General features: G+C 45.0%; 1 protein-coding gene across 6 annotated transcripts in view; it reads left to right on the top strand.

Annotated features, from left to right (window-relative positions):
• Nucleotides 1-26,530, top strand: part of ZPBP (zona pellucida binding protein) — a 73,617-nt gene that overhangs the window by 33,733 nt on the left and 13,354 nt on the right. For 4 of the 6 annotated variants that reach the window (XM_061590429.1, XM_061590428.1, XM_061590426.1 and 1 more), the window contains 3 exons: nucleotides 1,159-1,308; nucleotides 12,709-12,927; nucleotides 20,397-20,473. In XM_061590429.1, the coding sequence (XP_061446413.1) occupies nucleotides 1,159-1,308; nucleotides 12,709-12,927; nucleotides 20,397-20,473 (446 nt within the window). The remainder of the gene's footprint in view (nucleotides 1-1,158; nucleotides 1,309-12,708; nucleotides 12,928-20,396; nucleotides 20,474-26,530) is intronic. The other 2 variants (XM_061590430.1, XM_061590427.1) reach the window with 1 other exon arrangement.

The following is a 26,530-nucleotide window of genomic DNA, read 5'->3' as shown; positions in this document are numbered from 1 at the left end:
AACACAAAAGGCTGTCTTCACCATCATATGACATTGACAATAAAAAGGTTTTGAAATTAATAAAAAATAAATTTGACACAGATTTCTAGGATGAATAATGAGAGATTTGATTTTGTGGGTTAGATCCTCTGTAGAAACAGTAACACAGGAAAGAAGCATAGTAAGAACAAAAAACATACAAAAATGTAATTTTGATGGCTTTTGACACCATTGACCATGGTACTCTTGTGGGTCGACTTGGTGAGATGGGTATTGGAGGCACTTTTTACAGTGGTTCCAATTCTATCTTCAGAACCCCAACAAACATACAAAAATGTAATTCTCCATCTTTGGAGATGGCAGGTGTTGCCACTACTTTCCATATGCTCAGAGGCACATGCTACCAAATTCTTCCAAGCTACACAGGAAAAACCAACCCAAATGGTGTTTGCATTTTGACAAATTTGTAGAGCAGTACAACATCTCAGAGAGGAAGTCAGGTCTCCCGCTCCCCCGGTGCATTCACTATAGCTGCCCAATTTCCCTGCTTTTTAAAGTTTGATAGAAATATCTGTTGGTTATAGGTACATTCTTGAACTGCAAGGTATTTTTGCATATTAGTGAATGAATTCCTGGACACACATCCTGATTGCAGGGAGAATGTCATGAGTGAATTGAGCTTTGTTGGGTTCTAAGTTAGACATGTCTGTTAACTTCAGTAGTTCTGCTCTGAATAGGATTAGCACGGAATGCTTCCCATTGTGTTTGTTTGACCATGGCGTCTCCCTGACTCCAAACTGTCCCTGGAAAAAATTGTGTGTGTTAAGTTGTTACGGAAATACACTGGGGTTTTTTTTGATATTTTTTTTTGAGAACTTGATATTTCCTGGAAATTTTCTCCCTTTTATTCATACCAGTTTGAACATTCTTCCTGGAAACTAAAGAGTGAGAACTCCCATAGAAAAAGCAATATTCACAGAAATCTTTACATGTTGGTGAGATACTAGATCCTAACAGTGTAGTCACTAGTTCATGCATAATTTTACTGTTCTTATAGTATTGGGATGGGTTGGCTTTAGGAGTGAGATTAGAAGATTGCAATGTGAGACTGCCATTAGTCAGTTGGTGGCAGTAATTTTGCTTTCTATAAAACTAAATTTATTATATCTTTTTAAATAGAAAATCAAACTGTGAAAATAACACCAACAGGGACTTTGCTGTTCCGACACTTCAAACATGATATGAGTGGAGTCTACACATGTTCTCTTGTATTTAAGCCAACCACTGAGCAAGATGAAAAAAGCTATTTAATCAAATATGTCATTTATGGTAAGAGATTCACCTTCCTTTCTGAACTACTTTGTTTCTGCTTCTAAAATTGTTGAAATTATGGGGGAAATCTAGTGCACAGTTAAGCATCTTGATTGAGTTCAGTGGTAATTATGTGTACTTCATTGTCTGCTTCATTTCACCCATAATGAGTTAAATCAAAACAATTGATAAGTAAATCGTACTAATAGAGAACATATGTAGTATATCTCAAAACAGATTTTCTTTAGGCTTCTCTATCAGAAATACAGACCCTAAATAATAAAGTTGAATAACAAAACAGGATATTGAACATTCCAGAGTAGTATAAAACCAGTTGTGTTTTATAATTGTAAAAATTCAAGGGATTAATCTCTCCTGGTTTCATTTTCTTTTGCTAACCCAATGGTTCCCAGCCTTTATGAGTATGGGACGCCCTTTGTAAGCTCATAAAATTTTGTGACCCCCCCAATTGTAATTTTAGTCTCTGCTAATTGAAAAAATGGTGCGTGGCAAAATCACATCTCCAAATATCCCTTTCCATAAAAAGCTCCCTGCAGACAGGGTGGTGTTGCTTTCTTTTCTTAATGTAAAGGTCCAATCAAATTGGGATCCCTCTCCCTCCCCCCCAACAGTCTGAAGATGTGCAGTCCTATCTCCCAACACCAGAGGGTTACTGGGTTGGACTTAAATCCAGGTTCAAATCCGCACCCAGCTATGAAGTCCACTGGGTGACCTTGAGCCAGAGGTGACCTCAGCCTGACTTATCTCACAGGGTTGGTGTAAGGATAAAATGGAAGTGGGGGGGGAGCAACGGAGGAAAGGTGGAATATAAATACAACAATGATTAATTAAATAAATACATTTCAGCTGCAGTATGTGGACCTCAGCCAACCTGCTGAGCTTTTTTTACAATCATCATCATCAAGAAGCAGCAATGTGGTAGTGTTGGGGATGCTAGCAGAGCAGAGGACAGATCAGTGCATGCACAGACACAAACGCATCTGCCTCCCTGCAAGCATCTGCAGGCATGCATGCATTTGGGTACATGGGAGGGGGAAAACCCTAAACTGCTGCAGCGTCTTGGAGCGAGAAGAATGTACCTGGAAGAAAGGGGGGGCATTGGCACACACACTTAGCCTCAGAGATGGGGGGTGAGCAAGTCCTGAGCTTCCTCACTGCTCCTTGGCTCTGTCTGGGTCAAAGGTGAGATCTGGGCAGCCTCGAAAATAAGACTAATTTTTAAAAGGAGGTGGCAGCGAACTAGGAGTCATGCAAGGCAGGCAGCCTGGCTGTCAGGAAGAAAGGGGCAAAGCAGCCTTTCCTTGTAGCCTTGCTTCTTTTTGCTTCACAAAAAGCGCTCTCCTCTCATTCTGAGTAAGGGCGTCATCAGCAGCGGCAGTGCGAGGAGACGTGAGTTGGGATAGTGATCCCTTCTTGCTCCTGGTAGCACCTCCCTCAGCCTCCTTTGGAATCTGCCATGTATGGTAGGCAGATGCCTGCCCTTGACATGCCTGAAAGACGCTCTGGCACTACAGCAAAGTCCTCCCCTCTTGTTTGGCGCAAGAGGGGGTGTCATCTGCAGCGGCAGAGGGAAGCAGACAGCGTCCAGGGAGTGAAGACTTTTAAAAAAAATGAATAAATAATTCATTTCTTTACTGTTTGCGGCCCCCTCTAGATTACTTCGTGCCCCCCTGGGGGTCACAGCCCCCAGGTTGGGAACCACTGTACTAGCTGATAAAATCTTGTTTTGTGAGACAGATAATGTGTTGCACTCTCTTCATTTCTAAAACAAGTTGCCTCTGTGATATATTCTTAAGTACCATATTCCAGCAATTATTACTTTTATATCCCCCCCTTTCCACCAAGGAATTCAAGGTGACATACATGGTCCTTTCCTCTCCCTTGTTTGCCTCCCAACAACATTGGGTGTCCTGGAGTCAGTGTTAGGCTGAGATGCTGTAACACTGACTCCAGGACCCAGGACATCCATTGTACTTCATCATTTGAATGGGAACTTAGTCTCTCCGCTTCTAGTCCAACATTCGAACCACTATGCACACTTAGTAATTCAAAACAGATTGGAAGAATGATTTGTATGCATACAGTGCCTTGCAAAAGTACTCAGACCCCGGACCAATGCTCTTATATTACTGAATTACAAATGGTACATTTTTCGTTCTGTATGATATTTTATTTTGAACACTGAAACTCAAAATCAATTGCTGTAAGGTGACATTGGTTTTTTATGTTGGGAAATGTTTGTAAGAAACATAAAAAACTGAAACATGTTGCTTGCATAAGCATTCAACCCCCACACATTAATATTTGGTAGAGCCACCTTTATTTATTTATTTATTTGTTTATTATACTTGTATACCGCCCCATAGCTGAAGCTCTCTGGGCGGTTTACAGTAACTAAAAACAAATACAATTTAAAATACATCTTTTAAAAAACAATTTAAAACACAATTTAAAAATTTAAAACAATATAAAACACATGCTAAAATGCCTGGGAGAAGAGGAAAGTCTTGAACTGGCGCCGAAGAAACAACAGTGTTGGTGCCAGGCGCACCTCGTCAGACAGATCGTTCCATAATTTGGGGGCCACCACTGAGAGGGCCCTCTCCCTTGTTGCCATTCTCCAAGCTTCCCTTAGAGTAGGCACCCGGAGGAGGCCCTTTGATCTTGAACGTAGTGTACAGGTGGGTTCGTATCGGGAGAGGCGTTCCATCAGGTATTGTGGTCCCAAGCCATGTAAGGCTTTATAGGTCAAAACCAGCACCTTGAATCGAACTCGGAAACATAAAGGCAGCCAGTGCAAGCGGGCCAGAATCGGTTTTATATGTTCAGACCGTCTGGTCCCTGTTACCAATCTGGCTGCTGCATTTTGCACAAGCTGCAGTTTCCAAACCATCTTCAAAGGCAGCCCCACGTAGAGTGCATTGCAGTAATCTAATTTAGAGGTTACCAGAGCATGGACAACTGAAGCCAGGTTATCCCTGTCCAGATAGGGACATAGTTGGGCCACCAACCGAAGTTGGTAGAAGGCACTCCGTGCCATTGAGGCTACCTGAGCCTCAAGTGACAGAGATGATTCTAGGAGAACCCCCAAGCTACGAACCTGCTCCTTCAAGGGGAGTGCAACCCCATCCAGGACAGGTTGGACATCCACCATCCGGTCAGAAGAACCACCCACTAGCAGCATCTCAGTCTTGTCTGGATTGAGCCTCAGTTTATTAGCCCTCATCCAGTCCATTGTCGCAGCCTGTCAGGCCCAGGATGTGACTCAGGAACCAGACCAACGGCTGTAGTTAATTCGTGTTTTATTAGGGTAATGTTCAAACAAAGACTGCGTATTCTCATGAAGCAATACAGGGATACAGGTCCTGCGGCATTGGGAGAAAGTTGACAGAGCAAGGGACTTCTTCCCGCCTGTTCTTTAAGAAGGGGCCAAATGGGCGCGTAATCTTTCGCTCCTCCTTAACTGCCCCTCAGGTACTGCCCGCCTTTCCCCCCTTCTCTCCTGTCTTTTCAGCTGTCTACGTGTGCGCGGTGAGGGGGGAAGCATCACCCCCTCCTCTTCTGAAGTTTCCGATTCCAGGTTGGGGGATAGGGGAGGGGCTGATGGTAAACTGCCTCCCCGCTTTTCGGCTGTGAGCAGCCCTCCCTCTTTCCCCTCTTGCTCTGAGCCTGAAAGAGGGGGAGGCGTGAGAATGTCCAGGGAGGGCTCAGGCTCCCCGTCGCTAAGCGACCTTATCACTGGCAGTTCCTCTGTTTCGTCTTCGCTCCAAAGGGGGGAAGTTCCTCCCCCTTCCCTCTGCCATCCATCCGAATACTCTTCCCCCAACTCTCCGGGATCCAGCTCCCCGGGATTGGGACCCCAGCTCTGCCTTCCGACACCATCCCCCCTCCCAGGCTGTGCCCCCCTCCCCTTGTCTGGCTTGGGACGGTGGGGAAAACGTTGATGGAAAAGTTTTACCAATTCTGGAGCATGCACATCAGCTGCATCTTCCCATGATCTGTCAGCCACCCCATAGCCTTTCCAGTGAATCAAGTACTGCAGCTTGTGGCGTCTGATCCTGGAATCTAAGATCTCCTCAACTTCAAACTCAAGCTGCTCATTTACCAGGAGTGGAGCTCCGGGAGGTTCCTCCGGCCGTAACTCACTGGGAGGGGCGGCTTTCGTTAAGAGGGATCGATGGAACACAGGATGTATTTTAAACGTGTCAGGCAGCTTCAGTCGGCACGCCACGGGATTGATTTGAGTTTCTATTTCGAAAGGACCCACCCTCTTGTCTTGTAATTTTCTACATTTGCCCGGCATCTGGAGGAAGCGGGTGGACAGCCATACCTGGTCTTCCGGTTGAAGGGGGGGGCCCTCCTTCCTGTGCAGGTCAGCAACTCGCTTGTACTCCGTTTTGGCTTCGTTGAACTGCTGTTTCAGTGTCTGTTGCGCCGCTTGCAATTCCTTAAGGAAGTTCTCAGCTGCCGGTACCAGCATTCCTTCTGAGCTGCTTGGAAAGACTTTAGGATGGAATCCATAATTAGCGAAGAACGGGGTTTGTTGAGTGCTGGAGTGCAGAGAATTGTTGTAGGCGAACTCTGCAAAATGCAAATATGATACCCAGTCAGTCTGTTGATAGGACACATAACTTCGTAAATATCTTTCCAAAACGGCGTTCAAGCGTTCCGTCTGCCCATCTGTCTGGGGGTGATGGGCGGAGGAGAGTTTTAATTCCGTCTGCAACTGTTTCCACATTGCTCTCCAAAATTTGGCTGTGAACTGAGTTCCTCGGTCTGAGACTACGCTGTTTGGCAATCCATGCAGCCGGTAGACTTCTTTTATGAATAACTTGGCCGTTTTTTAGCCTCTAAGGCCCCTGCACAAGGAAGAAAGTGTGCCATTTTGGTAAGTAGATCCACCACTACTAAGATGGCTGTCATTCCTTGGGACTTGGGTAGATCAGTTATAAAATCCATGGAGAGGTCCTTCCAGGGTTCGTGTGGGACAGGCAACGGTTGTAACAGTCCTGCTGGTGTCCCTGTTTGTGTTTTTGTCCGCAGACAGACAGAGCAGGACTTTACATAACTCTCAATATCCCGACGCATTTTAGGCCACCAGAAGTCCTTGGCCACGTTCTGAATGGTCTTGTAAATCCCAAAGTGTCCCACTGTGATGGAATCATGACACTGGCGTAGGATTCTGAGCCTTAATTCCCCTTCTGGCACATATCTGGCGGTTTTGAACCATAACAGTCCATTTCTCCAGTGAAAGGTTACTTCTGAGTCTTGACCTTGTCCCGTCTCCTGCTGATATTTTAGCATGTCTGCATCTTCTTGTTGTGCCTTTTTGAGTTCCTCTTCCCATGAAGTCTGGCATACTCCCAACGTTAATTTCTCTGGCGGGATTACGTACTGAGGCTGGTCCTCGGATTCACTTTCTTTGTATTGTGGCTGTCTGGATAAGGCATCTGCTCTCTGGTTTTTGGCTTGGGCATGGTAAGTAATCTGGAAGTTAAACCTAGTGAAGAACTGGGACCATCTTATCTGTCTCTGGTTCAGCTTTCTGGCTGTTTGGAGGCTTTCAAGATTCTTGTGGTCGGAGCGCACTTCATTTCGATGAGAGGTCCCCTCTAGGTATTGTCTCCAGTTTTCAAAAGAGTCCTTGATGGCCAGCAGCTCCTTCTCCCAAACTGTGTAGTTCTTCTCTGCAGGCTTTAACTTCCGAGAGAAGTATGCACAGGGGTGCAGCTCCTTCCCTTCTTGGTCTAATTGTAGCAGGACCCCCCGATGGCAAAATCTGAAGCATCTGCTTCCACTACGAAAGGGCGGTTCGGATCAGCAAAGCGCAGAATGGGCTCAGTAGCAAACCTTCTCTTCAGCTCCTCAAAGGCCTCGGTGGCGTTCTCTGTCCTTTGAAACTTCTTCTTTCCCCTTAAACAGTCAGTCAGAGGAGCTGTTAATTTGGAAAACCCTGGAATGAACTTTCTGTAATAATTGGCAAACCCCAAAAACCGTTGTACATCCTTTTTGGTGACAGGTTGGCCCCAGTCCAATATGCAGCTTACTTTCCCTGGGTCCATCTCCACGCCTTCTGCTGAGATTCGATATCCAAGGAAGTCTAGAGACTTGAGGTCAAATCCACATTTCTCTAATTTAGCATACAGGTGATTTTCTCTCAGTCTCTTCAACACCGTCTTCACATGCTGGTCGTGGTCTTCCTGGTTCTTTGAGAACACCAGGATATCATCTAAGTAACAGATTACATACGTGTCCAACAAGTCTCTAAACACGTCGTTCATGAATTTTTGAAAAATTTCTGGACTTCCACAAAGCCCAAACGGCATGACCAGGTATTCATACTGTCCGTAAGCGGTCAAGAATCCTGTTTTCCATTCATCTCCCTCCTTCATTCTGATCAGATTGTACGCTCCTCTCAAATCCAACTTCGTGAAGATTTTTGCAGAGTGCAGTCGGTCCAGCAACTCTGAGATCAGGGGCAGCGGGTAGCTGTTGGGGATGGTGATCTGGTTCAATGCGCGATAGTTGTTACAGGGTCTGAGTTCCCTCCCCCTTCTTTTTCACAAACAATAGTGGCGCTCCAGCAGGGGATTGTGAGGGGCGTATGAATCCTCGCCTCAGGTTTTTATCCAGGAATTCCTTCAGGGCCTCCCTCTCATTCTCTGTGAGAGAGTAGATTCTCCCTGATGGGATGCTGGCTCCTGGCACTAGGTCAATCGCACAGTCATAAGGGCGGTGGGGGGGTAAAGTCTCTGCCTCTTTTTCATCAAACACATCTTTGAATTCTTCATACTTTGGCGGCAGGGTCACTTGCTCGATCTTTTGCACTGCCCCCGCTAAGGTGTTCTTGATTCCTTCAGGTTGACAGTTCTCCTGGCAATACTGTGAGGTGAACCACACCACCGCCTCCTTCCAACTTATTTTGGGTTCATGCTTTGCTAGCCAGGGCATTCCCAGAATCACCTCAAAGTTCGAGAGATCTGACACGTATAGCGAAATGAACTCTTCGTGCCCAGGGATTTGAAGTTTCACTTCCTCCGTGGCTTGTGTCACCCCTCCTGACTTCAGGGGTCTCCCATCAGTCTCCACAGCTAGGGGAGTGTCCAGTTTCCACCAGGAAATTCCATGACGCTTGACTAACTTTGCATCAATAAAATTTGTGGAGGCTCCACTGTCAATTAAGGCAGTGGAATTAAACACCACTCCTCTGGAAGTTGTAATCCGAATAGGCAAGACCAACACCCCCTTTGAGGGAGGTTGGATCGTTGGGGGGCCTTTATACAATGCTGCCCCCAGTCCACCGGCCTGCACGTGGACTGGGTGTTCTAGTTTCCCGACGGCTCGGCTTTCCCCCTTTTCAGTCCACAGTCTCTGGCCACATGGCCCGGCTTTGAACAATAAAAGCATAAACGTTCCCGGCGTCGTCTTTCCTTTTCTTCTTCCGACAGTCTTGGCCTAGCCCCTCCCTGTCCCTCAGTTGCATTACCTGCCATCCCTGCAGTGGGAAGGGTCTAGTTGCGGGATGCCGAGGCTGAGTATCTCGGGACCTCCTGCTTCCTTTCCAGGCGCCTTCCTTCCATCCGGTGATCTATCTGTAGGCATAGCCGGATGAGCCCTGGTAGGTCAGCGGGGGAGGAGGTCCTGGCCAACTCATCCAGGATTTCAGCATTTAATCCACTCTGGTACATAAACATCAGGGCGGCATCATTGTAACCAGTTTCCTGGGACAGAATTTTAAAAGCGTTAGTGTACTCGGAAACAGTCCCTTTAGCTTGCTTCAGAGCGCCTAGTTGCCGCGCTACTGTTTCAGCCCTTTGCGGGTCTTGAAACATCTCGGTCATCTCCTGTATAAATCCTCTGTACCTTCCTAAGACAGTATCCTTTCTCACGAGATACGGAGTCACCCATTTTCCAGCTTCTCCCTCCAGGAGGCTAATCACGAAAGCTACTTTAGCCCCATCGTCTGGAAATTCCGTGTGCCTGACATCCAGATATAACTCACATTGAGCCACGAAGGTTGCCAACTGATCACTTTGTCCCGCGTATTTTGGGGGCAATCCAATGGGAACCTTTACTACGGCAGCTGGAGGGGCTGTTCGCATCTGGTCTATCGTGGCCTTCAAGGTTTGATTATCCGTCTTCAGCGCCTTGACTGCTGCTAGCAGGGCTTGAACATCCGTCTGCAAATCAGCTACCTTAGTCCTCAAGAGTTCCACTTCTTCCGTCTCAGAAGTGGGGTTCGTCCCCCCCGCTGCTCCCTTTGACATCTTGTCCCAGTCAAGTGAAGAGAGCGTTGAGGGTGATTTAGGTGGCTCTGTCAAGCTGTCAGGCCCAGGATGTGACTCAGGAACCAGACCAACGGCTGTAGTTAATTCGTGTTTTATTAGGGTAATGTCCAAACAAAGACTGCATTTTCTCATGAAGCAATACAGGAATACAGGTCCTGCAGCATTGGGAGAAAGTTGACAGAGCAAGGGACTTCTTCCCGCCTGTTCTTTAAGAAGGGGCCAGACGGGCGCGCAATCTTTCGCTCCTCCTTAACTGCCCCTCAGGTACTGCCCGCCTTCCCCCCCTTCTCTCCTGTCTTTTCAGCTGTCTGCGTGTGCGCGGTGAGGGGGGAAGCATCACGCCCTCCTCTTCTGAAGTTTCCAATTCCAGGATGGGGGATAGGGGAGGGGCTGATGGTAAACTGCCTCCCCGCTTTTCGGCTGTGAGCAGCCCTCCCTCTTTCCCCTCTTGCTCTGAGCCTGAAAGAGGGGAGGCGTGAGAATGTCCAGGGAGGGCTCAGGCTCCCCGTCGCTAAGCGACCTTATCACTGGCAGTTCCTCTGTTTCGTCTTCGTTCCAAAGGGGGGAAGTTCCTCCCCCTTCCCTCTGCCATCCATCCGAATACTCTTCTCCCAACTCTCCGGGATCCAGCTCCCCGGGATTGGGACCCCAGCTCTGCCTTCCAACACAGCCAGGCACCGGTTCAGCACATTGACAGTCTCACCTGAAGAAGATGAAAAGGAGAAATAGAGCTGCGTGTCATCAGTATGCTGATGGCAACGCACTCCAAAGCTCCGGATGACCCCACCCAACGGTTTCATGTAGATGTTGAACAGCACAGGGGACAGAACTGACCCCTGTGGAACCCCATACTGGAGAGTCCAGGGTGCCGAGCAATGTTCTCCAAGCACCACCTTCTGGAGGCGACCTGCTAAGTAGGAGTGGAACCACTGCAATGCAGTACCTCCCACTCCCAACTCAGCCAGTCTCCCCAGAAGGATACCATGGTCGATGGTATCGAAAGCCACTGAGAGATCAAGGAGAATCAACAGAGTTACATTTCTAAAACATGTCTCTCTCCCGACAAAGGTCATCATACAGGGTGACCAAGGCTGTGCCAAAACCCGGCCTGAAACCCGACAGAAATGGATCCAGATAATCAGTCTCATCCAAGAGTGTTTGGAGCTGGCCCACAACCACTCGTTCAAGGACCTTGCCCAGGAATGAAACATTTGCTACCGGCCTATAGTTATTAAGATTTTCTGGGTCCAGGGAGGGTTTTTTCAGGAGTGGTCTCACTACCGCCTCTTTCAGGCAGCCAGGGACCACCCCCTCTCGCAGAGAGGCATTAATCACCTCCCTGGCCCAGCCGGCTGTTCCATCCCTGCTAGCTTTTATTAGCCAAGAAGGGCAAGGATCCAGCACAGAAGTGGTTGCATGAACCTTTCTCTGCAATAACAGCTTTAAGTCTTTTGAGGTAGGTGTGTACCAGCTTTGCACACAGGATTGAGGGATTTTGGCCCATTCTTCTTGACAGATTTGCTCCAGGTCATTCAGGTTGGTTGGGCATCGCTTGTGGACTGTAATTTTCAAAGAAAGCCACAGATTCTCAATGGGATTGAGATCAGGATGTTGACTGGGCCACTGTAGGACATTCACTTTTGTTCTTGAGCTACTCCAATGTTGCTTTGGCCATGTGCTTGGGATCACTGTCCTGCTGAAAAGTGAATTTCCTCTCAAGCCTGTTTTTTAGTGGACTGAAGCAGATTCTCTTGCAGTATTTCCCGGTATTTTGCTCCATCCAGTCTTCCGTCAGTTTTAACAAGATGCCCAGTCCCTGCTGATGAGAAGCATCCCCACAGCATGATGCTGCCACCACACTTCACTGTAGGGATGGTGCATCTTGAGGCATGGGCAGTGTTAGGTTTGTGCTTTGAGTTTTGGCCAAAAAGCTCTATCTTGGTCTCATCTAACCACAAAACCTTTTCCCACATTGCAGCTGGGGCACTCTCACGCTTTCTGGCAAACTCCAGACGAGCTTTCAGAGGGTACTGTTTGAGTAACAGCTTCTTTCTTGCCACCCTCCCATACAGGCCAGTGCAGCGCTCTTGATATGGTTGAGTTGGTGCACCATTACTCCACTCCCAGCCACTGAACTCTGTAGCGCCTTCAAAGTGATTGTTGGCCTCTGTGGCTTCTCTCATACCTCCTTGTTCGAGCGCTGAGTATTGAGGGATGATGGCCTTTTCTTGGCAGTGCCTGGATGGTGTGATGCAGCTTCCACTTCCTGATTATTGATCCAACTGTGATCACTCGGCTAGCCAAGCACTTGGATATTAGCCTGTACCCTTTCCCTAATCTATGCATTCGTATTAAATTATCTCTCACTTCTGTAGAATGCTCTTTGGTCTTCACTTTCCTTCAGATCCACAGCCTGACCAGTGATCCTTCAACAGTGGGGATTTTATCCTGACAATGTGAGAGCAACTTTAATGGTCCACATGGTAAGGTAACTGTGTCCTCGATGGGGCAATTTCTTTCATCTGTGTAAACTGGGAACTTCTTCAGCACAGGGTTGAATACTTATGCAAGTAACATGTTTCAGTTTTTTATGTTCCTTACAAACACTTCCCAAAATAAAACCAATGTCACCTTACAATAATTGATTTTGAGTTTCACTGTTTCAAAATAAAATATCAAACAGAACGAAACTACAATGTACCATTTATAATTCAGTAATAGGAGAGCATTGGTCAGGGGTCTGAGTACTTTTGCAAGGCACTGTAGCCCTGGATCTGAAGAACTGCATGGGTTCTGTGTGATCAAGAAAGCTTTGGACTTGTGTTTCTTGAAGAGCTGTCCCTGTGCTGCTGGCAAACATCTTTTGAAACCGTAGGAAGTCTGATGTTCAAAAAAAAAATAATGCAGAAAGCCCACAGGGGTTGCCCAATCAGTCTGGTGTGCCTAATGTAGCAGTAGGTGGCATTTTACCAGCTTCTGTGCAAATAATGAAAAGATATATAATTATTGTGCTTATTAATCAGCAATTCAAAATTTAACTCAAATCATTTTAAAATACCAGAAATAAAATGGGAAAGCTTAATGTTAATATTGTATTTTTCTTCTGCAGCTTACTCAGATCCTAACTTTTACTATGAGTTTACAGCACGATATCATGCAGCTCCCTGCAGCAGTATCTACAATACTTCTTTTGAGAAGAAGTTGCTCCAGATACTGGCCAAACTTGTTGTTGAGTTATCCTGTGAGGTTGTATTACGCAAGTCAGAATGCCATCATGTAAAAATGCAGAGAGCTGGATTGCAAAATGAAATCTTCTTTACTTTTACAGGTAAACTGTGTTATCTTTTGAAGAATTACTTAAAGAAAAGAATTGTCTCACAATATCATATGTATTAAAAACAGTGTTACTGTCATCAGCCAAATATAATGAAAGGCACTATTTGTGCAAATGCTGTTTGAAAGGTGTATATAGTGAGTAAATTATCTGAATGCATAGTTAATACTGTATGACTATTTTCAGTATTTTCCCACTCCATTAAGTGATTGGATTATTTTTAACTATATTGTGAATAAGAACATACTGTTTGTTCTAAAGAAACAGCTGAAATCTCAGATTTGGTTTTACTTTTCTATCTATTGGTCATAATCACACTATACTAAACTATACTAAATGTTATACTAAACATTGACTTAGCAACATTGTACTGGCTCCCACAAAAAAAGCTTGCAGCCACTTTGCTCCTCCCCAGTCATCTTTGCTGTTACGCCACACCAAGCTGAACTGTTATCCAAATTTGGGTTGTGGTTAAGTTCGCTCCTCACTAACCTTGTATGTTTGTTCTTGGTTACAGCTCGTAGTTAGTGAGGAAAGAGGAGCAAAGTGGCTGTGAGGTCCTTTCCAAGAGCCCATGCACATATGCAGTCTTGCTAAGCCAAGGTTTGGCTTAGTGTGTCATGCGATCCAGGTCAATGTTTGACTATTAAAATAATATTAATCTAGTTACCCTTGAAAATGTCGACTTTTTAAACAGGAAAATAATGCAGTTGGTGTTATAGACCATAATGGATGCCAATCTTGAATTTATGCTAAGGCTCAAACTTTAAAAAATGTGTCTGAGTCATTGGAAACTAGATGGGTGTTCTTAGGCATGGATAGTTTTCTGGATATGCCAGAAACCTGTTGCTCATATAAGATACAAATAGAGTTGAAACTAAATAGTTGCTGAAGGTCAGAGAAAAATAGAAATCACAACTTGTGAGTAATGTTAAGATGTCCATTTTATTGTATGGCAGTATTTTAGTACTTAGTGGAAATAAAATAGGGTGATAATGTTAGTCATATTCAGAATAGACCCATACGAATCGATTAGCGTTGGCTATCACCCACAGTTTTTCCACAGTTTTAAATCACTGCAGGACTGATGGCATGGCTTTCGAATAATTTATTACTACAATAGTACTACCTTGATTTGACAGCAAGATCCATCTTCACTTATCATTGCTCAGACTTTTACACTCTGGTCCCCAGGACGCAATAACACCATCAATTGCCCGCTGTAATGAGTTTGCGCGACACTTTCGTGATAAGATCATGAACATCCGCCGGGACCTTGACTCCATTATTGTAGCAGTTGATCCTAATGAGGTGTCCAGAGCACAGTCTTGTCCTGTTTTATTGGATGAGTTTCAGTTGGTACAGCTCGAGGATGTGAACAAGGTGCTTGGACAGGTGCGGGCGACCACTTCTGCTCTGGATCCTTGCCCCTCATGGCTAATAAAAGCTAGCAGGAATGGAACAGCCGGCTGGGCCAAGGAGGTGATTAATGCCTCTTTACGAGAGGGAGTGGTCCCACCCTGCCTGAAACAGGCGGTGGTGAGACCGCTCCTAAAAAAATCCTCCTTGGACCCTGATAATTTGGACAACTATAGGCCAGTAGCAAATGTCCCATTCCTGGGCAAGGTTCTAGAGCGTGTGGTTGCTCGCCAACTCCAGGCTCTCTTGGATGAAACTGATTATCTAGACCCATTTCAATCGGGCTTTCGGCCGGGGTTTGGTACAGAAACGGCCTTGGTCGCCCTGTATGATGACCTCTGTCGGGAGAAAGACAGAGGGAGTGTAACTCTGTTGGTTCTCCTTGATCTCTCAGCGGCGTTTGATACCATCGACCATGGTATCCTTCTGGAGCGACTTACGGATTTAGGAGTGGGAGGCACTGCTTGGCGGTGGCTCTGCTCCTATCTCGGGAATCGTCTCCAGAAGGTGATGCTGGGGGAACATTACTCGAGTCCCTGGGTACTCCAATATGGGGTCCCGCAGGGTTCAGTTCTGTCCCCCATGCTTTTTAATATCTACATGAAGCCGCTGGGTGAGGTCATCAGGAGTTTTGGAGTGCGTTTCCAGCAATATGCTGATGATACGCAGCTCTACTACTCCTTTTCATCTTCGTCAGGTGAGGCTGTTGATGTACTAGACCGCTGCCTAGCCGCGATAATGGGCTGGATGAGAGCTAATAAACTGAAACTCAATCCTAACAAGACTGAGATGCTGTTGGTGGGAGGACCCTCTGCCCAGATGGTTGACGTTCGACCTGTCCTAGATGAGGTTACACTCCCCCTAAAGGAACAGGTACGTAGTTTGGGGGTCTTATTAGATCCGCTCCTGTCACTTGAGGCTCAGGTAGCCTCGGTGGCACGGAATGCATTCTACCAGCTCCGGCTGGTAGCCCAACTACGACCCTATCTGAGCAAGGAGCATTTTGCCTCAGTTATCCATGCTATGGTAACCTCTAGATTGGACTACTGTAATGCACTCTACGTGGGGCTACCTATGAAGACAGTTCGGAAACTTCAGCTAGTGCAAAATGCTGCGGCCAGAGTTCTCACTGGGACAAAGAAATTTGACCATATAACACCTGTCCTGGCGCAGCTGCACTGGCTACCGATATGTTTCCGGGCCAGATTCAAAGTGTTGGTTCTTACCTATAAAGCCCTAAACGGCATTGGACCGCAATACCTGATGGAGCGCCTCTCTCGCTATGTACCTACCCGTTCACTATGCTCGACGTCGAAGGCCCTTCTCCGGGTCCCAACCCATAAAGAGGCCCGGAGATCAACAACTAGATCTAGGGCCTTCTCGGTGGTGGCCCCCGAACTATGGAATGCCCTCCCAGACGAGATACGCCTGGCGCCTTCTCTGTTATCTTTTCGGCGCCAGGTAAAAACTTACCTTTTCGCCCAGGCTTTTTAAATTTTGTAAATTTTTAAATATTTTAATTTAACATTCTAAACTTAATATGATCTTAATTTATAAATCTCAATGGCAATTTTATTAATGTTTTATAATTGTACTATATATATATATATTTTCCACACTTGCTCATATTTTAATTGTGATTTTATTTGTTGTACACCGCCCTGAGAGCTTTCTGCTATAGGGCGGTCTAGAAATGTAATTAAATAAATAAATAAAATAAATAAACGTGCTAAAATATATCTTAGAGTAGAGGTCACCTGTTTAACATCATAGATGGCCTGTCGGCCATTGTGCACATTCACCAGGCTTCATGGAGAATGTGCACATTAAGCTTCCATGAAGAGGGAATTGTGCATATTTCCCAGTCAATATGATTCCCATCCAGGCTTTGGGGAATGTGCATATTATACAGCCGCAAGAGTGGCTGTATACTATAGCCAGAGTGGATTTTTCGCATTCCACAGTATTAAATTGAATATACCCCCCATGCCACTCTGATGCTTCCCATAGGCTCATTTCAAAACAAAACCTTACAAAACATATAGTCCTGAACTCAGAAACGCTTGCTTAACAACCCTCTAAAATTTCATGGTGATACACAAAACAGTCAGAGAGAATCAAGAGTTTAAAGTGTAAAAAGAGAGAGAAACCAGACCCCTTTTGGACTTCTTTTCTGTCAGAGTTCTCATAATCTGTTGAAATTAATTAAAATCAGCCATTCCCACAGAGTACCTGTAATCCTATTGCTGACCTTGCCCCATACTCTGAGCTTCACCTTCTGCAGTTTAAAAGTTTAAAAAATGCCTGGCTGATTTTTAATTAATTTTAGAAATATTGGCTTGAACCCGATGATAATGTTGGGCATGCTCAATAAGAACCAACTGTCAGTGTTCTAAAAGTCAGACTCACAGCTGCTGGGGTTGCTTAATCAGGGCCACACCCACATTAGACTTTGATTTCACATGAGACAGTCATGGCTTCCCCAAAGAATCCTGGGAAGTGTAGTTTGTGAAGAGGGCTGAGAGGAGACTCCTAATCCCCTGACAGAGCTCCAGTGGCCAGGGTAGTTTAACAGTCAGCCGCTCTGATTGAAGCTCTGTGAGGGGAACAGGGTGTCTCCTAGCAACTCTGAGCACCCTTCACTAACTACACTTCCCAGGATTCTTTGGGAGGAGCCATGACTGTTTAAAATGGAATAAAGGTCTGGTGTGGCTGTGCCAGGGACACCTTTGGGTGGGAGGCTACATGTGCCTGCTGTAGAATGAAAACGTGGAAAAAACCCTGAAAAAGAATAATACTGTTCACAATGTTTTCCTTATGGAAAGGAAAGGGGCTTCTCCTCTGCCCAGTGCCCACCCACCCAATCCCCTCTCCTCCCTGCTCTCCTCCTCCTGCCGCCCCTCCCCCAGGTCAGTTTCACCTATCGTAAGCATGATTGCATAGGAATGAAATCCCACTGAAATCAAAAAGCATGCAAATGATCAAAGCTGCCATCCCCTCCTCCTCCCTCCTATCCCCTCCCTCTTGCCCCTTCCTTCACCCCCCTTCCCCTTGTTGCGCTGTGTGTAATTTGTGTGCTTAATTTAGTTTAAAGCAACACCACAGCAGCAGAGTAACAACAGATGTTGAAATGCGAGTGTGCCAGCGTGTGTGTGCATTTGCCCAAGAAAGCAGGCTTTTACCCTGCATCAGCATCATTGAGACTTAGTAAAATATGAAAAGCTACTTTATTTATAGAAATACATAGTAGATAGAAAAGGCATACCTAGTTCTAACTAGCTAAGTTGGAGGCATAACGCCCAGGTGCGGGAGTTAGCCTCATGCTTGGAGAGAGCAGAGAGAAAGGGAAGTCTCCTCTCTTCTGGACAGCCAGAGGAGAAAGGAGTAGAAAGGGCGGAAGGAGGAGGGGCAGGTAAGCTTCCCTAAAGACATAACAGTCTAGTGACAGAAGGAAGTCAGTCAGAGCATCACAGGTAAAAGTAAACAACCCTATCCATCTGGAGGACCCTAGCTCTATCTCCCTTCTGGAGCACAAACAAAAGAACAAAACAGGAGTTGCTCTTGCCTCACTTCCAACACTCCTTCCCCCTCCTCCTCCCCCAGGGTCAGTTTTACCTATCCTAGGACTATGACCTAGGATACCAGGGCTCAAATCCTTCACAGACATGAAGCTCACTGGGTGACCTTGGGCCAATCACTGCCTCTCAGCCTCAGAGGAAGGCAATGGTAAACCCCCTTTGAATACCACTTAACATGAAAACGCTATTCATAGGGTCGCCATAAGTCAGAATCGACTTGAAGGCAGTCCATTTCATTTTCAAGCATGATTGCATGGGAGTAAATCCCACTGAACTCAATAAGCATGCAAATGATCAATCCATTCTCAGCAAACTTGCACAGGATCCCATTTCTTACCTTCTGGATTAAAAAGTAGGGAAATTCACTAATAGGCAAAAATCCTTGCTGTTAAAGAATGTGCCTCTAGCCAACAGATATTTCCCTCAAACTTTAAAAAGCAGGGAAATTGGGCAGCTATAGTGAATGTACCAGGGGAGCAGGAGACCTGACCTCCTCTCTGAGATATTGGACTGCCCTACAAATTTGTCAAAATGCAAATACAATTTGGGTTGGTCTTTCACAGTCCAATCCACTTTCTATGTAGCTTTGAAAAATTTGGTAATGTGCCTCTGAGCATATGGTGAGTGGTGGCAACACCTGTAATCAGCCCAAATAACAGAAATAAGACGTGTGCTGTGCTGATCTCATTTTAGCAGGGAGGAAGGAACTATATTGAAACAGTTGATAGAGTTCAGATAGTCACTTTAAATAAGTGATTTACTTTGCAATTTTAGTGAAGTTTTCTATGGTAAATCATTTCCTTTTGCTTCTGTTTCTGTGAATATGTGAAGTACAGCAACACTTTGCGACACTAAAAAAACCCCTCCAAAAACAATTGACTATTCTGCAGAATAGTTTCCAATGGACATGAGGAGTGTCTCAAACAGTGGGAGGTAAAATATATTCTAGCAAAATTCTAGGTGTGCTCTATGTTTTTAATTGATCATGCCCACCTTTCCTTAAGTGGAGTAGTTTAAGTGTAGCAGGCTGAAAACATGCATCTTTGGCAGGCCAAGTTTGTTTCTTCCAACAGCTAGAGTAATTGCTTAAGTAGCAACATACAGTAGGGCCCCACTCATACGGTGGGATATGTTCCAGACCCCCGCTTAAAAGTGAAGCCTGCCAAAAAGCAGAACTCATTCAATAGAAAGGCACCCGACACCCGAAAAATGTCTTAAAAGTGGACCAAGCACCGGATGAGTGGGACCTTGATAATTGAAAGCTGCCGTATTAGCGGAACGCCACAAAGCGGGGCCCTACTGTATTATAATCGGTCTGATTTTACATCAACCTGCAGTTTCAGATTCAACTGTTAATGAATGAATGAATGAAAAATTTATTACGGTCACAAGACCAGCATACAACTGTTAATGCCCCCAAAATAGAAATAGAGCATAACCTCCACTTTGAAACACAAAAGGCTGTCTTCACCATCATGTGACATTGACCAATAAAAAAGCTTTGAAATTAATAAAAATAAATTTGACACACTGGTGCATTCAATATAGCTGCCCAGTTTCCCTGTTTTTTAAAATTTGATAGAAATATCTGTTGGCTAGAGGCACGTTCTTAAACCGCAAGTTTTTTTGCCTATTAGTGAATATTGATTGAATTTTGTAGTCTCCAGACAATATGCACATTCTCTGGTCAGTATGCATAGTCTGTAAGAAACATATAAAAATTAACATTTTTCTGCAGTCCAGCCCCCTTTTACTTTGCTCATATGTACCCGTCAGCTGAGCAGCACAAAGGGCATTTAAGTGTGAGGAAAGTTTTGAACCTTCCTACCCCTTCCCATGATTCTGAAGGAAATTGGCCCTATGATGCTCTTAAGCAAAGAGAAAAGCTCAGGACGAGCATGGGGTCAATCATCTTGGGAATCTCAAGAGAGAGAAGATTTAATTAGCTGAGAAAGCATTACCTGGCAGGGAAAGGAGTCAATATATGTACATGTCCTGAAGCCTGTTAGAGATGACATATATCAATCGGGAAGTGTGCACAGTTCCCTCTTCTCTTCTGCCTTATGCCAAATCAGGCAAATGCCCATTTAGTCTAGAATTGTATGTTATGACTGGAAGGTCTCTGGCAGATGTCTTTCCAAGGCCTGCTGTCTTTTCACTAGAGATGTGGAATATTGGACCTGGGACCTTCAGTATGCAAAATATGTGGTCTTACTGAGCTTTGACATGCTGTTCTTTGCATGGTTTATGTGTAATAGGGATTATTAAGGTGATACCGGTGAAGCAACATCCTTTTTCAATTGTGTGAGCATGAGAAAATACTTGTAAAATTCCTAAGATTTGTTGAGAAAATACGATTTAAAGGTTTGCTTTTAAATGTATGCAATTAATGTCCTCCGGAATACAAGAATGTTTATGCTGTGCAGAGTGTGGTGTTTCCCTTGTAAAGCAGAACATTTTTTACAGTTTCTTCTTTAGATGCAGAAAAAGGCAAAAGTGTGTGTCAGAAAAGTGCATGCGACGTAACAAGAAGATTACGAAAGGTAGTGTAGATCCACCCTAAAGGAAATAAAGATCAGGAGAAGTCGCTTACTATTTCTCGCTCTTTATCTTTTAAAAAGTCCATAGAATGTCTTTAAACGTTGTTCACCATAAGCAGTTATAGCAGGGGTTAGGTAAATTGCAAATTTTCATGATTGGAATGGGCAGTTGCAGAATAAAAGGACAAGTCATATTATGGATCAGTATCTGGATAAAACATGAAGCAGATGGTAGGAATAAGCTCACAAGGGGGGTGAATCTGTTGCTTCCCCAAAATCCATGTGGTATCTTATTGTCAACTGGGGTCCGAGTGAGGGAGCCAAGTTTCAGATAACATCATTTTGTTTAGGATGGTGTGAATTGCTTCCAAAATATATCTCCAAACTAAATAGTTTCAGTGTAAATAACTGCAAAGCAATAAACACTAGGATACAAAAAACAAATAGCACATTTACATTGGTATATTCTGAAGTGGTGGAGAGCCAGGACGGGAGATCTTAGGCTTGTGATGGATAGTTTAGTGAAAATATGACCTCAGTGTGAGATGGCAGTGAAAAAGGCAATTTCCATGGTAGGAATTATTAGAAATGAGATTTAAAATAAGGCAGCCAATACCATCATGCTTTATATACATTTGTGGTACATCTGCAGTTGCAATATTATATGTACAAGTTCTCATTGCACCATCTCAAAAAGGATTGTAGAGCTGGAACATGTGCACCAAAGGCAACTAAAATTATCAAAAGGAGTGGCACATCTTCCATTTGAATGAGCACTATAGGATTTGGGACTTCTTTAATTTAGAAGAAATGTAACTAATGGAGGTCATGATAGAGGTTCATTCAGTTATGCATTGTGTGGAGGAGAAAGTGGAGAGACTTTTTTCTTTCTCTTCCATATATACACTAGAATATATGGTCACCCAATGAAATTTTGAGCAGTAGACTCTAGATGGTTAAAAGAAATCACTACTTTTTGCAGCTCACAATTAATTAATGGGATTCACTACAAAATAATAGTGATGGCCACTGGCTCTGATGGTTTTAAAGGAAATGGGGAAAATTCATGGAGGATAGGTTTGTCAATAGCTATTAGCTGGGTCCAAAGGCAGTAGACCTGAATGCCAGTTCATGAAAGCAATAGTGGAAGAGAGTGTTTTGTTTTCATGTGTTCTGTTTATGAGCTTCCCCAATACATTTGTTCTAGGGGTGAGGGAAGATTGTTCCAATTTTCCCAAAATGTCCTAACACTCTCAAAAAATGTTTTAGGAAGTAAATAGCTTACATTTTGCTATACAGTAGCATCACACCATGGAATCGAATGCATAGTGCATATTACATGCAGATGAAAGGAGGCAGAAATTCCATGCAGCATTTTGAGTTCTCAGTGGCATCTGTTGTGTGTTAGTGGATAAAATGACTGCACAACAGTTGGAGACAGAGCTGAGAGAGGGCAGAACCTGCCCCACACTCAAAACACTGCAGGATGTCAGATTTTGCTCCAATTCATTAGTGGTTTTGAATAAACCTCTTTGCTTTTTTCCATAAAGATGAATGACCACCATTCATTCATATGGAGAAATACAAAACAGTGAATGGGAACAACATTGTGATAGTGGGCAAAAGCAGCCCACCACTGCAACTTCTATCTGGCAGGGGTTCCCCAACATACATATTTCTTCTACAAATATCCTGCAGTCATAATGATGGACTTCTCGCTATTTAAAATGTGTAGTATTACTGGCTATTGCTACCAGAAAGGTATTTTTTCATTATATTGTCTAATACTAACTTGAGAGAATTAAAAGTTGATGGTTTTAGAAAAAACATTGAAAGGGCAGAAGTAGCATCCACATAACACACATTAATTACACAATAAATGTTCTTTGTGGTCTCTGTGCACGTACATGGGTTCTGCCCCTGTGCAGACCCTCATTCAGAAATGTTCTCAAGCTATGATAAGAGTGTTGGTGAGTGCTCCATCCCCACCTTCTGTGCACACATATTAAGGACCATGGCACAGCTTCTTGCTCAGTTCTCTTTCTCTTGCCACAGCAAATGCCTTAAAGAGAACTTCTAGAGTATCTATGCCTGTGGAAAGTAACTCACAGGATACTTCCTTTTCTATTTGTCATTTTCTTTTTATTCGCTTTTCTCTTACATCTGTCTTTACTGGACTGAGATTGTCTTTTGGTGTGTTTCTTTCTCCACCAATTATGGCCCCTGACTCAATTGGTGAGTTTTTTACACAAATGCCAAGCTTGTGATTACAAATGCCCTCAAACAGATAAGTTCAACCAGCCTTTACCTCTTTGGGGAAATCTCATTGTTTGAATACTAGGCATCACTCCCAAACATTTACTGCACAAGTGCTGAAGAATCAGAATTGTATTGGGCACTTCTTTGGGAAGAAAAGCTTTTCAGGCAACCACTGAGGTCTGTCCTAAAATGGCTAATCTGTCCCAGATTTGCTCAAAGCTGACTCCATCTCCAACAGGGAGAAGCAAGTCATAGATTTGTTTGCCTCTCTGGAAAACAAGATGTGCGAGTAATTCTGCAGCAATTGATTGGGAGTGGTCCCCTTGACACTTTCCTGCAGCAGAGGTTGGGACTGTTCCTGTATCTCTGTTTCTCCCATCCCTCTGCTGGCTTGGCTGCTGGCCAAAATAACTCCTGACAGAGCACACTATGTGCTAATAACTCGGTAGTGGTCCTGGCAGGCATAATTTGTCATGTCGTTCAGACTGTCACTCAGCAAGTTTTACCTATTTCCCCAGCGGAGAGACCTTCTCTCCAGGGATGGAGGGAAGGTTTCTCCTCAGATCTGCACAATCTGAAACTTAAAGCCTGGTTCGTCAGGCTCTGTGAGTATTGTGGAGGTCCTTCGGGAGTACCAGAGGTCCTCCACAAGGGCTACATAAATTGGATAGCATCTGATGGATGAAGAGATGGGTGATGGGTGATCTCTCTACCCCAACTGTCCCTGAAATAACCTAGAAATGGATCAAGTTCTTTCCTAAAAAAAAATTTAAAAAGGGAACAAAATGGTGCATTTCCTGAGCCGGTCTAAGAGGTTCTGAAAATGTAATGACTCCCCCACCCCTTACCAGCCTGCACTTTTCCCATTATTTACTGGCAAGAAGATGGTGAAAGTGGCAGAAAGTGGGGAAGAGGAAGTTTTTTTTTTCTTTACTCCTTCCTGTCTGTTGTTCTGATTGCAATTCCAAAGGATCACCACTCTAATTGTGAGTGACATGCTGTGTAGCAGCGTATCAGGACCAGGAGTGGAAAAGAAGGGGGGGAGAATATGATGATGATGATGTCCCACACTTCTACCCTACAATAGGGCACCTCACAGTAAAATCATGCCCAATAAAATCACAAAAATCTTAAAACAGATAAAAATACATAAAATACAATTAAGAAATATAGGGGAGTGATATTAAAAGGGACTACAGAGGCAAAAACTAAAAAGGGGGGAATAAAATAGGTTGGAGGCTCTACCTTCAGTCCCTTCCAAAGGCTCTGTGGAACAAGATGGTTTTCAGAAGTCTTGGGAAAACCATCAGGGAGGGAGCAGAATGGGCTTCTTGGGGTAGGGTACTCCAGAGCTTGAGGGCTACCGCTGAAAAGGCTCTCTCTCATGTGCCTGCCAGTCTAACATCTTTCATTCCAGGCACGCAGAAGAGAACAAAGGCAATGGGAGACCAAAGGCAGCCAATCATATGGGCGTAAGCGGTCCCTCGGGTACATTGGTCCAAGGCCGTTTAGGGCTTTAAAGGCCAGAACCAGCACCTTGAATTGGGCCAGGAAACAAATTGGGAGCCAGTGGAGTCGATAAAGCACAGGGATTATATGCTCCCTGTGTCGCAATCCAGTTAACATTCTGGCTGTCACATTTTGAACCAACTGCAGTTTCCGAACCATTTTCAAAGGAAGCCCCACGTAGAGTGCATTACAGTAATTAAATTCAATGTCACCAATGCATGTGCCGCTGCGGCCAGGTCAACTGCTTCCAGGAATGGGCGCAGCTGGTAGACCAGTTTGAGTTGGCTAAAAATACTCCTGGCTACTGCAGCCACCTGATATCCAAGCAGCAAGGCAGGAGTACTCCGAAACTGCAGACCTGCTCCTTCAAGGGAAGTGCGATCCCATCCAGAACAGGTTGCAGCCCTATTCCTGGCACAGTTTTCCCCTTGACCAGCAACACATCCATCTTGTCTGGATTAAGTTTCAGTTTGTTAGCCCACATCCAGCCCTTCATAGCCTCAATGCACTGGTTTAGGATGAGCATTCCCTCCGTGCAAGCAGGTGGTAGGGGAAGATAGACTTGTGTGTTGTTAGCATATTGATAACATTGAACTCCAGATCTCTGGATGACCTCTTCCAGCAGTTTCATATAGATGTTAAAGAGCATGGGAGACAGAATGGAACCCTGCAGGACCCTGTAGGCCAGCAGCCAGGGGGTCAAGCAGTAGTCTCCCAGCATGACTTTTTGGGACCTGTCAGGTGGGACTGGAGCCACCGTAAGACAGTGCCTGCCAATCTCATCCTAGCTAGCCTAGGCCCAGAAAGATACCATGGTTGATGATATCAAAAGCCGCCAAGAGGTCCAGCAGCACCAACAAGGATGCACTCCCCCTGTCTGATGCCCAATGTAGGTCATCAAGCAGGGCAACCAAGGCAGTCTCTGTGCCATGACCATGCCTGAAGCCTGATTGAAAAGGGTCTAGATAATCAGATTCATCCAGGAAAGCTTAGAACTGAGCAGCTACTATCTTCTCAATCCCCTTGCCCAAAAAGGGGAGATTAGAGCCTGAGAGGAAGTTAAGATCCTCAGGGTTTAACAAAGGTCTATCACAGCCTCCTTCAGCAATGTTAGGGAGGTATTGATTAAATATGCCAGCCAGCCACTCCCCCTCTGTCAGATTTGATTAACCAGGATGGGCAAGGGTGAAGAGGGCAAGTAGTGGCCCTCATTTCTGCCAGACTCCTGTCCACATCCTTAGGCATTACAAGTTGAAAGTATCCATAGAAAAATGACCAGAGGAAGCCTTGGGGACATCTGGCACAACTGTAGTTAATGCGGAGTCCAAGTTAGTCCAAATGCAGGCAGTTTTATCTGCAAAGTGCTTCAGATATGTCACAGCAAGCGACTGAGGGCTCAGGATCTAGTATAGGGCCTGAGCTCAAAAGACCCCAGGCCACCTAGAAAAGCATCATCAGACAACACTGAGTGGACATAATAGTGGCAGAGAAGCGAGCTTTCTTCACTGCCCATCACCGCCATATGATAGGCTTGAAAATGAGCTCTAGCTTATGTTCGGTTGGAAGCAGATTGAGTTTTTCTCCATCGTCACTCTGGCGTCATCCTTGCTGTTTCATCCTTGCTGTTTTATCAGGCCCAATGTTTGGGTAAACCAAGGTGTATTACAAGCTCTCCCTGGTGGGAGAGGGTGCTTTGGACTGATAGTATCCATTGCCCAGGTCACCTCCATATTCCAGAGATTAACCAGGGCTTCAGCAGTATCGCCAGCCATGCTGGGAATATCCCTCAGAGCATTCAGGAAACCATCCAGATCCATATGTCTCCAAGGGTGGACCATCTTAATCGGCCCTTCACCCCTGTAAAGGTTACCAGGGCACAAAGCCTAAACCTTGTGAGGAGGTGATCTGTCCATGACAATTGGGTCACTAAGAACCCCTCTGCTCTCAGATCACCCTCTTCCTGTCTCGAACAAAACACCAGATCAAGTGCGTCCTGCCACGTGCATTGGTCCAGATAATATTAGAGACAGCCCCATGGTTGTCATGGTGACCATGAAGTCCTGAGCTGGACCTGTGAGTGTATGTTGAAGTCACCCAGTACAGCCAGCCTGGGGAACTCCAACACCTATGCTGAGGCCAGCTCCACCAGCTCAGGGAGGGAGACTGTTGGCTAGTGGGGTAGATGGTACACCAACAGAATCCCCGCTCTGTCTCTCTGACCTAACACCAGGCACATGCATTCAAAACTGTAGGGACAGGATACCTGATGGGAGATTGATTCCCTGTAGACTA

The sequence above is a fragment of the Rhineura floridana genome, chromosome 11 (genome assembly GCF_030035675.1).
Source record: "Rhineura floridana isolate rRhiFlo1 chromosome 11, rRhiFlo1.hap2, whole genome shotgun sequence".
In the NCBI taxonomy this organism is placed as follows: Eukaryota; Metazoa; Chordata; class Lepidosauria; order Squamata; family Rhineuridae; genus Rhineura; species Rhineura floridana.
This window is presented reverse-complemented; position numbering and strand designations above follow the sequence as displayed.